This window comes from Epinephelus lanceolatus, chromosome 12, assembly GCF_041903045.1.
Source record: "Epinephelus lanceolatus isolate andai-2023 chromosome 12, ASM4190304v1, whole genome shotgun sequence".
Lineage (NCBI taxonomy): Eukaryota > Metazoa > Chordata > Actinopteri > Perciformes > Serranidae > Epinephelus > Epinephelus lanceolatus.
The window spans coordinates 38654530-38668709 of NC_135745.1; the positions used below are offsets into that span (position 1 = coordinate 38654530).

The following is a 14180-nucleotide window of genomic DNA, read 5'->3' on the forward strand; positions in this document are numbered from 1 at the left end:
TTTCCTTTTTCTGTCTCTTCTTATTACTTCTAACACCGTCCCACATCACTGCAGTCATTTTTTTTCCAACAAAAAGTCTCAGATTTGCTACCTGCAGTGAACTCTTGAACACTACACAAAGCCACTGTATAAAAGTTTACTGTAACCCTCAGAAAGTGTCCACCCTTGTGTTGTAACCTTGAGCAGACGTGCAACAGTGTAAACAGGAAGCAGTTCTTCAGCCAGAGGATCCAGGCTCAAATCTCTCCTGTTTGAGTGGTGCAACTGAAGAAATGATTCTCATATGGTAGTGGTTTAACCCTCACAGTTTGAGCTTGCACATTTGATGGAGGTGACAAAACTACTGTACGCTCTCTTTGTATTAAAGGCCAAAATAATCTAATTGGTAGACTTATTGTAAAATTATAAACGGCAAAGCAGGTAACCAGGGCTTGACTTAGCTTTTTTTTTTGCTCAGCAGCCACTGTGGCTTGTGGTTTTCCAAAGTTACTAGCCACTTAACAGCAACACTTTTACAAGCCACTGTTTTGTTACTGGGGGAATTACATTTAACTTGATTAAAGTTGACTGTAGTGTGCTACAACTTTCTTGAAGAACTAGGTTTAAACTTTTGTCACTGTGAGAATAAGGAGCATTTCAAACACTTTCCCAAAAGGCAACAGGTGACACGAGGCTTTAAAACAGAAAACATTTAATAATAATTGAAAATAAAACATAAAACTTGTGCATAAGGTGGAAAGTTACAATTAGTTCCACCTGTAAATGCCAGTGGCTTCAGCTGCTCAAAAGCTGGGATAAGCAGTTCAGCCCTGGTTGGTTTTTCCTTGTCCCTGTGATCGACACATTAGAGTGATGTCATCAAATGTCCATTATGTTGGATGTGTTTCTTTTCGTAGACCCTACAATGGAAGAGAAACGCTGACACGCTATTTATGTGTATACACAACTCTCTCCATTGCTGTTAGCATGTCTTCCTGCTCCAGTGTTTCATTTGTTTTCACCATAATGTGACTATTGACTCTAGTCTACTTGTTGTGCTAACCTCAGCCATGGGTCAGACCCCCAGGAAGTGCATCAGGCACTGAAGCCAGTTTTGGTAGTGGCTAACCATACAGGGGTACTGCAATTTCCAGGGGACAGGCTGTTGAGAGTGATTTAGATTACCACTTTTGAAAAATGTCTGTGTTGAAAGAAGAACTTATTTTAACTTAGAAACAGTGCAATTTGCCATGTGTGACCTAAAAAAATCAGAACACATCTCCATCTTCTTTTTTTTTTTGTAAAATAGTCAGTAGCAGTCTGTAAGAAGATAATCTTCTTACAGACTGCTACTTTTATATTGATTTTTCTATGTAAAATATAAAAGCCCTAAATAGCTATTCAACTAAATGAATAATTTATTTTCTTTGATATTTTTGTACAAATGTGCACCTACGATTCCTGGGTTATATGTATGTTGATGTTGTCTTATGTCAAGTCTCTATTTGATGATGTGTCATGACCATATGGTACACGGTACCTAGTTTAGGCTCAAAATCTGCGAAGACTGTCAAGCTGAGCAGAGTGAGCAGTCATAACTCGTAACACCATGACAGCATGCATAAGGGCCCGTCATAACTACCCACTGCTACTGCAATAAGTCCTTAACTGAACCGATCATCTGGATTCACCCAGTGACAACTAGGGAAAGACCTGCTGACAGCCTGGAAATGGGAAATGGGATTTCGAGGCCAAGCCCAGCATCAGGCGATCAAAGCCCTCTTTGGCACAGCTGAACAGGCAAGCCAGTGGCTCTGGATTAAGAGGAAAGATGCCACTTGGGCCCAGAAATACTACTAACAACAGCAGGGTACGAGGGAGTAAAAGTAGAGGGGGACACACTTGGGATGCCAGGTGTTGCCGATGAGCCCTCTGGAGGTGTTGTGGGCCTATTATCAAAACACCAGTGAAGTAGGGTACCCACCTGATGACCCCTATGAAGCTTTTACCCTCCCTAAACCCCCATCCCCTCCTCGAGCATGGCTCTGACTCTAACCCATGAGCAACAACAATCGACCAATTAAACCCTAAGTTCGGTAAGTTTTTCTCCTGTTGGTTTCGTCTCTCTTCCTTCATCAAAATGAGCGAGTCGGGTGAGGTAGAGTGTACAGCCCAGACGTCTCTCCTGGGTTCTGCCTTCTCTATGCTCCTTCTTACTTTTCTATCTACCTTTGCTCTTTCCTAATTTTCTATCTATCTAGCACCTTGGTTCCCACTTAGACCCCCACATGGCACTCCCACTCATTTTCTTAAGTATGTACACCAGGGAGTGTAACATCTAGTCCTAAACTGAGCTGTTGTCACACCAAATAAGGACGTATTTGATATATTACATTGTACATGGGCTATACATGAATAAATATGTATTGCATTGGTTGTCAAAAACATCATTCCCAGACAAAGAAATGTGTTATACTGCAAAGTAAATACTTTTGTTTGACAATTAGACGCCACTGAGGACTGACATGTTTTAGAAGTCTTCAAACTGATAAAACTACAATACCATTCTCATAAATTTGCAGACGTCCTAACATGCAAGGCAATAAAACAATGGTAGGTATGTTTGTTTAGCTGTTAAAGGAGGTGAGTGCAGGGTCTCCTAGACCACAGACAAGATTTATAGTTGTTCAGCAGACCCTATGCCGAAGCCTACGTCATTGTCAGCATTTATACTTGTGCGGTGGTGTCTTTGTCACTCTGCAGTTACACCTCCAAAACACTAGTCGGCGGCAGAGGTTTCTGTGAAGTGCTGTAAAGTTAAGTTGATTCAAAACACACATTAAACACACATTAAACATTGGGTTATAGAGAATTTCAAACACAAGTACACAAATCAGCTTCACTATAACTTGCAGCATTCATAGACAAAGCACTTGTCTTTATCTGGACACATTTTCCCCACAAATACAACATGCTCATGTTTTTAGCATGAGCCTATGTCATTACACTGACCTTATTGTCTTCTGCCTGCATGCCCATTGATCAAACATGTCTTGTGTAGCCAAGCATCGCTAAAACCTGCAGAACCTGATTTTACATTCTGGTCAAGATCTCAAGATTTCCAAAGGTGACACCTACAACAAAGCATTGCAGCAAGCACGTAGGAATATCCTCCTGTCATCTGTATGTGAATCTGTGGTGTTATGGAAATTGTGTTTAGCAAATTTGATGTGCGTTTTTTGATAAAGATACACTCCTTGCTTTAGTCATAGTGTCCAGTAGTCCACTAATTTCCTCCCAGCTCATTCATGAAAAGGAGAAAGGTCAGAAACTCGGGGGTGCTAATGCACTGTGACAAACCAGTCTTGTGAACTGAAACATGACGTGTTGAGTCAGATCTAACACTCAAACACACAGCAATGATGATTAGTTTCTTGTAGGTCTGCTGTAATCAAACACTGGGAAAATGACTTGTTTTTCTTGCTCAAAATGAAGTCCATTAAAGTGTATGGTAAGAAGGTGACCTTGTGGCGCAGGAGTTTTGTTCACAGTATTAGAAATGGTTTAATATCTTCAACCTGAGCAATAGAAAAAGACTGAGGAGCTCTGCCTAAACAGCTCGCGAGGTCACTGCCCCGATCCAGGCACAGCTATCTGAAATCTCTGAGAGGCCTGTGCTTGTGAAGGCCAGCAGCTCTCTGTGCTGCACTCATTACATCCTTAGATGGTAGTTTAAGCTGATGTGTCTGGATGCCACGCTTGAGTGCCTCAACATAAAAGAGAATCAATGGGGATTCATCTCTTCCTTCTGCAGTTTGTTCAGTTTGCTCATGAAATGATGCTGTCTCTTATATAAGCTGTTTGCCCTGATAAATTCATGTGTTTTTCTCCTTTATTAATTAACCAGTTCCCCCTTTTATCTCAGGTTTATGTAATTTATTTAGCTGTTTTAAACTCTTTTTAAACTTTGTGTGAGAGACCTAAGTCAGACACAGTGCAAAGTGCATCCAGGGTCTTGTTTTCCCAAACCTTTATGTCTATGGAAAACAAACTACTTCAATTTGTGTGTGACCACATAAACTGAGGTTCAGAAAAGAAATTAAACTGCAAATACAAAAGTAAATAGGGTGACATTTAACCTTCATTACTTTGCTCTGTGTTTTTTTTTTTAAACAGAGCATAACTCATTTTGAAACATGTGCCCTGCAGGAGCTGTATGCGTCCTACATAGTATATCTATGGTTTAGGGTCTGAGCCAGGATTGTCTGCATATGGCTCTCAACATGGCGGTGGCTGTTTAAGTGGCAAGCAGCAGCTAAAGGTGCTAACAGTGCTAACAACAGCAACAGTGCTGACAGAGCTAATGACATTAGGCCTGTTTCCACCACAGGAACTTCGGAGTAATTTTACGGGGCCGGGGCCGTTGGTGCGTGTCCCTGCCTCGGAGTAGGTACTCAGAATGGCCCCGAAAAACTCCTGGGTGAGGCTTGGGGTTTACTTAGTGCTGATTGGATATACTCAAGGCGGGATGTGACGTCAACATAAAGCGACAACATAGCCGGCATTTTTAAAACTCAGCTCTCGTTCATAGCTTCCACCGCCATGTAAACAAAGAGACACGCCAGAAACCCAGCAACCACCTCAGCTCCTTCCATGTTGATAATCGTCTTTATTATGTCTGCTTTCTTCTTCTTACTTCTGCTTCGTACTTCTGCTTCTTCTTCTTTGTTGTTGTTCTTCTTTGTTTGTTTCTTTGCCGTGTCAAAATAGTCGTGCAACGATTACGTCACATCCAGAGCCCGGTAACTTTACAGAAACCTTCCTCCTACTCCGCCGCACAGTGGAGACACGGCGGTTTAGAGGGCCAAGCGAGAGGACGTTCCTGTAAAGTTCATGCCCCCCAAATACTACCAGGAACTTCTTTAGTGGAAACGGGCCTATTAACTGGGGTGGGGGTTGTTTGAGTGCTATTATACCACATCAATCCTGCCACCATTGGTCAGAACAGCATTATCAGCAGTAACCACCATATAAGGGCAGCAGCGATTAGCTAGCCCAGGGGTAAGAACCCATGGCTCTGGGGCCACGTGTGGCTCTTTAGCCCCTCTGTACTGGCTCCCTGTGGCTTTGACAAAATTAATTATATAGAAATAATATTGTATTCTTTAACATTTTAATATTAATTCATCATTATCGTAGGCCTTAAGAAATGTTTACATTCTCCAGCTGTAAAACTGTGCACATACACACCAGTTAAAAACACTTTTTGATATTTAGTTAACTAAAAGTGCATCACACGTATAGCCAGGTGCCTTTTCCTCTAGATTTTGCCAAGCATCAATAGCAATGGCTAGTCTTGAGTCTAGCCTTGGCTAGGCTAGCTATGGATTTAAAAAAAAACAGAACAGGAAAACCACTGGAGGAAAATAGAGGATTGTTTGCTTTACCACCAATGTTGTAAGATTAAAGTTCCAAATAATCATGAATAGTCTGCTGCAGAGTAGTGATCTTGTGGTAAAACATATCAGTGTATGCTTAATTATACCTGTTAGTAATGCTAACAGGCTAATTTAAACTTAAAAGTCTGCTTTACCTTCATCACAAGACTCCAGACAGATTTTTTTTTTTAAATTTTTGTTCACAAATGGCTCTTTTCATAGTAAAGGTTGCTGACTTCTGAGCTAGCCAGTGGGACACATGATGTATTCCATTTATCTTGGAAGTCAAAGTCAGAGCTAGGAATGACATCACACCGGAGTTAGCTGCATTCCAGTACAAGAATTCGGAAAAACAAGTTGTTGTTAGCAATATCAGTTGATAGCAACACCCCATGCTGTATTTTGCACATACAAAGGCTGTCGCAAAATTTCCACAGATAGAACTTTGTAATAAACTGTATATTACTGTGGCTTTTACTGCTGTTTTTGTGCAGAGCAGCAGAGGTGCATAGAGTAGCCAAATATTGTACTCAAGTAAGAGTAATGATACTTTAGAACAATATTACTCAAGTAATAGTAGTTACTACTGTTAGTCATCCAAATAATTACTTGAGTAAGAGTAAAAGAGTATTTGGTGAAAAAACTACTCAAGTACTGAGTAACTGTTGAGTAACATCTGATTTATTTGTAAAATAAGAACATGAACGTAATCAATCAAAAATAATAATCTGCAAATTCATGTATTTTAAACGATACCCCTTCAACTAAAACAAAAATAAATTAAATCTTTACAAACATAACATAAATCAAGGCACAAGAAACACAAATATATTCTTATATATACTGTACATATATATATGTAATTATGTACTCAGAGGTGGGTAGAGTAGTCAAATATTGTACTCAAGTAAGAGTATTGTTGCTTTAAAACAATATAACTCAAGTAAAAGTAAAAAGTATTTTGCATTAAAACTACTCTGAAAAGTACAATTTATCCAAAAAGTTACTCAAGTAATTGTAACTGAGTAAATGTAACTAGTTACTACCCACCTCTGCAGAGCAGCCATTTTGGATTTTGAGTGTAGAGTTGGTGAGGTTCCTCTGACATCCAACAACTCCAATCCAACTTCAAGGGGTGTTCCAGTTGAAATTTCTGACTCTGAACTTGGGAATTCAGACTTCCCAGAGCAAATGAAATGCACCAACACACATAGGGACTTATATGCACTAACATGCACGCAAGGCCGGACTGTCCACCAAAACAAAGAACAGAGAAGAGGGAGCGTGACTTCATTCTCTGTTTAGAACACCACTACTTCACTTTAATTTTACAAAGCAATAATGTTTTGCTGCCATATTACTGCTCTGAATGTTGCATACAGAGCCTTTAAGTTACTGAGCTTTCATATAAAGTTCCTGACCAATTACATGCATATATGGGTCAATGCCAACGCCCATGCTCTGTCTTCTAATTTGTTAATTATGTATTTAAACCAGTATTAGATCAAGATCTCTTTTTTTAAAAAGAGACCTTTGTACAAGAGACAACACGTACAGTGTAAAAACACAGATAAACAAAATCAATTGTAACACAATTATATAAACAATAGACTAATTAATTCCACATTAAAGAGAATAATTGTAAGCAGCAGTCAGAGAGCCTGGGTGTCGTTTTAAAAATCTTCAAACAGAATGAGAGGCTTTGAAAACACAAACAGGAAAGTCAACTCATTAGGAATGATGGGAGAGTCGTCAGGATGTATGAAACAGTGAGTCGTTGTTTGACATATATGTGACTCCTGTGAGTGATAATGACATAAGAGAGGTCAGATGAGGGTTAGTGAGGCATAGCTTGACCTATTCACTCTGAGTACTACATATGACTGGGCCCTCAAACTCAAACTTAACTGCATGTTTACAGTGCTTTATGTATATTTTTGTCACTGCCTGTTTTGTTAATAATACTTGAATTATTAGAAGATGATGATGAAGATGATGAAGCTGTGTGTATGTGAACTCTTCCCTGCATTCCTTGGATGGCATTATAACTCCATCGCTCAGCAGCCCATATGCAGCTACTGTATGTGTTTATTATCTGATCAATAACAATGCAGCTCCACTTTATTCAGTATGTATGGTACATGCTTCTCTGGGGTCATCCATTTACGACAATGAGGCTGGCTCCATCTTGTCTTCAGTAAAGTAATGTGACCAGAGTTCAAGTGCAGCATATATAGTGAGGCCTTTGTAAAGACTCACATGAGGGTTTTGGCCACAAGGACGTCTCAGAAGGGGAAAAGATTTGTATTTAGTCCTCTGCAAGTTAAAATGAGAATCAATGATTTACACAGGTCTCATAAATGTTGGCTCTCCCTTATTTTTTCTCACTGGGTGTCAGTAAAGCTGGACTGTTCCAGTATTCATGGCGACTCCCAGTTTCCTGGGGCAGCTCTCGTGGGCTCACACACATCATACTGGGACACCAAATGAGTCAAGTGGGAGATATTATAGGCTAATGCTCACATAGCTAAAGTCATTGTACCTTGTGACTTAAACTACTTATATACTTAATTTCAGAAAATGACATTTGTTCAAACTAAAAAAGAAAATACTCAACCAAAGGTCAGCAACCTTTATTATCAAAAGAGCTACCTTGGAACAAAAAATTGAAAAAAAAAAAAAAAAAAAAAAAATCTGTCTGGAGCCTTATAATGAAGGTAACACAACCTATTGTGTTTAAATTAGCCTGTTAGCATTACTAATAGGTCTAAATAAGCACACATTAATATGTTTTACCACAAGTTGGCTACCCTGCAGCAGACTATTTATGGTAATTTGGTACTTAAACTTTGCAATATTTGTGGTAACGCAAACAAATCTGACCATGCACTATTAAATTCTCTATTTTCCTCCAAGGGTTTTCCTGTTATGGATCTGTAATCCATAGCTAGCTTAGCCAAGGCTAGACTCAACACTAGCCACCACTATCAAGGTTTGGCAAAATCTAGAGGACAAGGTGCCAGGCTGTATGTATGATGCACTTTTAGTTGACCAAGTATTAAAACGTTTTTTTTTATTCAGTGTATAGGCTACACAATTTTACAACTGGAGACTGTACAAATTTGTCAAGGCCTACAACAAAGATAAATGAAAAATGAAATGTTAAAGAATGACAGTATTATTTCTATATGACTATATGAGGAGCTACTGGAGAGGAGCTTAAGAGCCACATGTGGCTCCAGAGCCATGGGTTGACTACCACTGCACTAGATATTGTGTGCATGGGCTGATAATGAGACAACGGCCCCTGGGCAAAGACACACAGAAGGCCCCACCACCTTTTCTACATAGCAGCAAAACACAGACTTATATCTGTTTAGCCTCTTTTCATAGTTGTTTTGTGTCTCTTATTGGTCATCTAAAGTCTGTTTATAGTTGTTTTAAATCTCTTATCGGTCATTGTTAATCTTTTTGTAGTTACTTTGCATGTCTTTGTCAATTTGTGCGATTTTGTTGTTTTTTAGCCCCTTTTTTGAAGGTTTGCTTCTCTTTGTAGTTGTTTTGTGTCTCTTAGTGGTCATTTTGAGTATTTTTGTAGTTGTTTTATGTCGTTTAGTGGTCATTTTGAGTTTCTCTGTGTCTTCGTGGTCATTTTGAGTCTTTGTAGTTGTTTTGAGTCTCTTAGTGGCCATTTAGAATCTTTTTGTAGTTGTTTTGCTTCTCTTAGTGATCATTATGAGTCTTTTTGTAGTTGTTTTGCATCTCTAAGGGGTCATTTTGAGTTTCTTTGTAGTTGTTTTGTGTCTCTTTCTGGTTACTTTGCACTTGTCAGTCATTAGTTGTGTGTCTGTTGTTGTTCGGGCCCTTTTCGTAGTTGTTTTGTGTCTTTTAGTGATCATTATGAGTCTTTTTGTAGTTGTTTTGCATCTCTAAGGGGTCATTTTGAGTTTCTTAGTAGTTCTTTGTTTTGAGTCTCTTAGTGGTCATTTTTGAGTATTTTTGTTGCATTTATTTTTTATACATTTTGAGCCTCTTTGTGGTTGTTTTGCCCATTTTTGTAGTCATCACGAGTCTCAGTGTCTTTTTGCAACTATTTGCATCTCTTTGTAGTGATATTGTGTCCCTGCATGGTGTTTTTGTGTCCCTGTAGTCATTTTGAGTCTCTTCCTGGTCGGTACATTTTAATTTGAGTGACATTTTGCAGGTGAGGACCAGGTGGGCCCCAGACACTTTAAGTCACTGGGCCTGTACCCAGTAGGCCCATTCAGCAATCCATCCATGTTTGTGTATTTGAATAAAATTAAATAACCTATTTAAGATTACTCAATTATATTTCGATACATATTGGATATCCTACCTGTTCTGATATGTAATACAGTGAGAAATGGCACTGAGTCTGTGTGCCATGCTGTTCACTAGTTACTGTTATATCAACATGTTAGGTCGGCCATCTGCCAAAAAACAGAGCCCTGCAGGCGACTCCTGTGTCATATCCCTTATTACATAATACATATCAGCAGTGCCAACATTATCATGTGTCAATACTCAATGAGCCAAAGAATTAACTGCATAATGCATGTCATTACACAGAGAGTGAAACTAAGTAAGGCCTACAAGCTGCAGACGTGAACTTATATTGCACGTTATTTTAAGATCCACCACATTCAACTTGTAGCTTCCTGCTGCTCGCCTACAGGCAGTCAATTGTGCAGATAGTCAATAAATAGAACATTGCTGTGAAATGAGTTGGAGAGTGACAAAATCTTTACAGGCAGGATAAACAATCACCGTCGCTTATAAATGTTGTTTACACTAAAATGGAGTGCAACAGGATGAGCATGGTAATGTGTTTGGATGGGGGAAGTTCCAAATTTGGTCAACAGATGGTGGCAGAAGGCTGAAGATAACAAGCTCAGCATGAGGTGTGCAGCATGTTGCAGAGGTGGCTCATTGTTACGTAAAGAGAAGTATATATGTCTGCTGTCTTCAGACAATATATTGTAAACAGTGAGTTTCCAGACCCTCATCAGCAGCTATAAGATAACTACCTTCTCATCACAGGCAAAATAAAGACACAGCAATGCAGGCACCAGTCATTAGTTCATGAAAATGATAAATAATTATCACAATCTTCAAAACAGCAGGTTGGTCTTGCTACTGACTGTATAATTTCTCAGTCATGATGCTGCTGCGCCAAAGAATATAAAGTTATGTGTCAGATTGCAGCTGTTCAGAGATGTGCATTATCATCTCTGCTGTGACAACAGGTTTGGTTACATAATGAATTAAATGAACATATGAAAGAAAAACAGACTTTCACAAGCACTGAATTAAGTGAAAACCACGGCAGCTGTTTAAATTGTATAATAAACTACTGGCAGCTTATTGCACCTTTTAATTAAAAACACTGAACTTAAAGTGCTCAGGTGAGTATTTTCTGAATTATCCACATTTATGTCACTTGGAAATCACTTGGTGGTAAAACCAATATTAACCTCCAGATTGACGCTGTGTTTCCAACTGTAATACTGGGAAGAATAATAAAAAATGGTTATTGCTGTCTGTATTATTAATGTGAGAGAAAAGAGCTTCGGAGCCGCAGGCTGCCTGAGAGATCAGGAACTGTAATACTTTTCTCCCCCTAAATTACATCTGAATGACTTTTTTATATAAAACTTTTTCATCTTGGCAGTTTTTCCTTCCTTTTCCTGCATCAAATATTCAAGACACTTGACCTGAAAGTGACATATTACCATTCATACTTTTCTGTCTCCTGCTATGCAATCAGTCATTATCCGCAACACCCCACTGCTGCACCAACAGTACAACTTTGACTGATTATGACAGTCTTCTGGCCTTGAACAGCTGTTGTTGTAGTGTGCATTCAAACCAGCAGGTGGCTCTGGCTCTTCCTGTTTTAAGTGAGGGAAGATCCACTATGATGCATATCACACCACCTCTTATGAGATTCCTTAGTGTAAGCCCTTTTTAAACATGCAGTGGTGTTTGATGTGGGGAGAGCTGGCCTAATGTGACATCCAGGTGTGTGTATAACTGATATAAATCAGCTATGTCTTTCCCTTTTCATGGTTTGCCCAGTGTGAAATGTAACTTATTGTGACTATAATTTATTTCTCTATTTCATAATATATAGTGTGTGTCAAAGAGATGCTGCCACAGAATCTCTGGAAAATGATAAACAGTATTTGGCCATTGAATCCACCTATAATCTGCTCAGAGATATAAAGTTGTGCTTAAACTTGGTGTATTTTAGAGGATAAACATGTGTCAGTGTTGATACTGGTACACCTTAAAAACCCATGGTGCAGTCTGTACCTGCATGTGAGAGTGTGTAAGCCTATATGTAGGATATAACAGCTGTTTTTTTATTATAAGAACTACTAATAACAAATGTAATTGCAGTATCTACTCGTGTATCTTGCAGCAGCCAATTTTTGTGGTTGCATAACTGTCAGGTAGGTTATTATAATGATGTGCACGTTGCGATTTTCTCCCCCTCCACCAAATCCAATCACACCCTCCCCCATCTCAAGTACAATTACGTGTTGGGTGACGTTTCAGCTTGCGGAGGAGGGCGCTGGGCAGGGACCACTTGGACCAAAGAGGACTAAACGCTATTTCATTTCAGCGCAGAAACAACGCATTGAAGGCAGTGGACCAGGGCGCCGTGCTGAAGCCTAGCCCATTGTCTCCTCCAAACAGAGCAACTAAGGAAAACGGCTTTGACCAGAACAGCGGTGTAGCCCGTAAAGGAGTGTCCAAGTGGTAGGCATTGCGGGTTTGTAAGGCACAGAGAGAAAGAAAAGGGCCGTGGACAGATCTGGCCAATAACGGAAAATGAATCACAGTCAAGTTTTAATAATATGAACACGAGCCGCGTTTTGTTGCAATTGGCGACCAACTATTGATGCTTCTGCGCCGATCGTTTTCCACACCATCAATTCGCGCGGACTTCTTTTGTTCGCATCGCTTCAACCCCAAATTCTAGTCTGCATATTTGTGTTGCCGCTGCAAAGGAAGAGTTAGTCGCTCCAAAACAAACAAACAAAACAAGAAAAGACAACAAGATGAATTTCCAGTCGAGCGTCCCAGTGTCCGGTATCTCGCAGCAGTCTCAGCCAGCCATGCCCACTCCAGGCACGGTCCCGGCGCCAGTTCCCGTCCCAGTGCCCCAGTCCATCCCGTCCCAGTTCGGATCCGGATCGTCTGCAAGCTCAGGGGCTGGCCAGTTCGGTTCGGGGACTGTTTCGGGCCAGGCTGCCCAACCCGGCTCAGCGGGCTCGCAGTTTGTTTTGTCCAACTCAGCGGCCATCAGGGCAGAGATCCATCGGTTCGAGTCTGTCCACCCCAACATTTACGCAATCTACGACCTGATCGAGCGCATCGATGACCTGGCCCTGCAGAACCAGATCCGAGAGCATGTAATCTCCATTGAAGGTGAGTAGGGGAGGGGGAGTCACACTGGGTTTGCTCTGTCGTTTGGTGCTTCTCATTCATTGAGAGTTGGGGGTTAGGGGTCTGTTCAGAGGGGGGTCTCCTTTTCCTTCCTTTTATGTCCACATTGTCATGGGCGCATAGCACAGTGTCAACAATCACACTTTGAGGTTGGAGGCTGGGGGCGTAGCCGACCTCATAGCCCAGCTCAAAGAGTGAACTGCTCCTATGCACTGCAGTGGTAATAATAAAATGTTGTCTGCCTGTGTGATTGTAATGAGCTGTCAGGAATTGTTTCTGATGTGTAATGACATCTGCTGAAGGGCACACTGTTTTCACATCCCATGCACCACAGTCTGACCTCCCCTGAGTGTCTGAGATTTTGAACCCAACCAATGTTCAGTCACATGTTGCACGAAACTAGTGACTGCCCCGAACAATGCAGACACACACAGAGTAGTTCCACAGGGTGCAGGAGAAAGGAAATGATGTACCACCAGAGATGGCATGATAGACATCATTGGGTTTGTTATAAAGCCACTCAGCATGTATATTCTCCGCCACACTGGAAATCAAGTCCAAATGTTATTACCTGAACAGGGGGAAGGATGACAGTGACTGTAAACCAGCCACAGGAGCTTGTTAAATCCATGATGCTGTCAAGATGTGAACGCCTTAAATTATAGTGGTGGTTTCCTGTGCGTTTCTCACTGCTACTCACCCACCCATGTATCCAATCGATGGCTGTGTGATAACAGCAGGCAGTGTACTGTCCATCAAAGTCAGCTGTCATAGGTCTGGAGGAGTGTTACAGCAACTGTCTGACTTGTTTGCACCATTGGATCCAATACCATCTTAGTAGCGTTATCTCGATTCAGATACAACATGTTTGGTCAGACGCAAGGAATCAAGTTGCAGTTTATCTTGAAAGCAGCAACATGTGTGGTTGTTTAATTATGTTTCTAGAATTTGAGAAAGAATAGGGAGGATCAGTGAAATCAGCTTGACTAGTTTGTTTTTGGCTGAAATTCTGAATTGACAGCGAAAGAGTGAGATAATAAATGTAAGCTTATATCTCCAATCATGTGAAGCATTTCATCATTTTAACAAAAACATAACAATGGTTATTATGTTAGCATTCAGTATGCCAATGGTAGAGTTTAATGGGAAATGTTATTGAATGCTTAAAGTTTTGTAGCTGTTTGTGAATACTGTCGAAAGTGAAAGCTAAACCCAGCTTGGCGTTTCGCCTCAATATATTCGCTTTATTCCCCCGTAGCTTCATCCTGAATGCTAGTGGCCCTCAGT

At 40.5% G+C, this 14180-nt stretch overlaps 1 protein-coding gene across 2 annotated transcripts in view; it reads left to right on the top strand.

Moving 5' to 3' along the window:
• Positions 1–11996: 11996 nt before the first annotated feature.
• The window catches only part of agap3 (ArfGAP with GTPase domain, ankyrin repeat and PH domain 3), a 161464-nt gene continuing 159280 nt past the window's right edge, over positions 11997–14180 (top strand). For both annotated transcript variants that reach the window (XM_033649814.2, XM_033649816.2), the window contains exon 1: positions 11997–12875. In XM_033649814.2, coding sequence (XP_033505705.1) covers positions 12506–12875 — 370 coding nt within the window. In that variant the 5' untranslated portion in view covers positions 11997–12505. The remainder of the gene's footprint in view (positions 12876–14180) is intronic.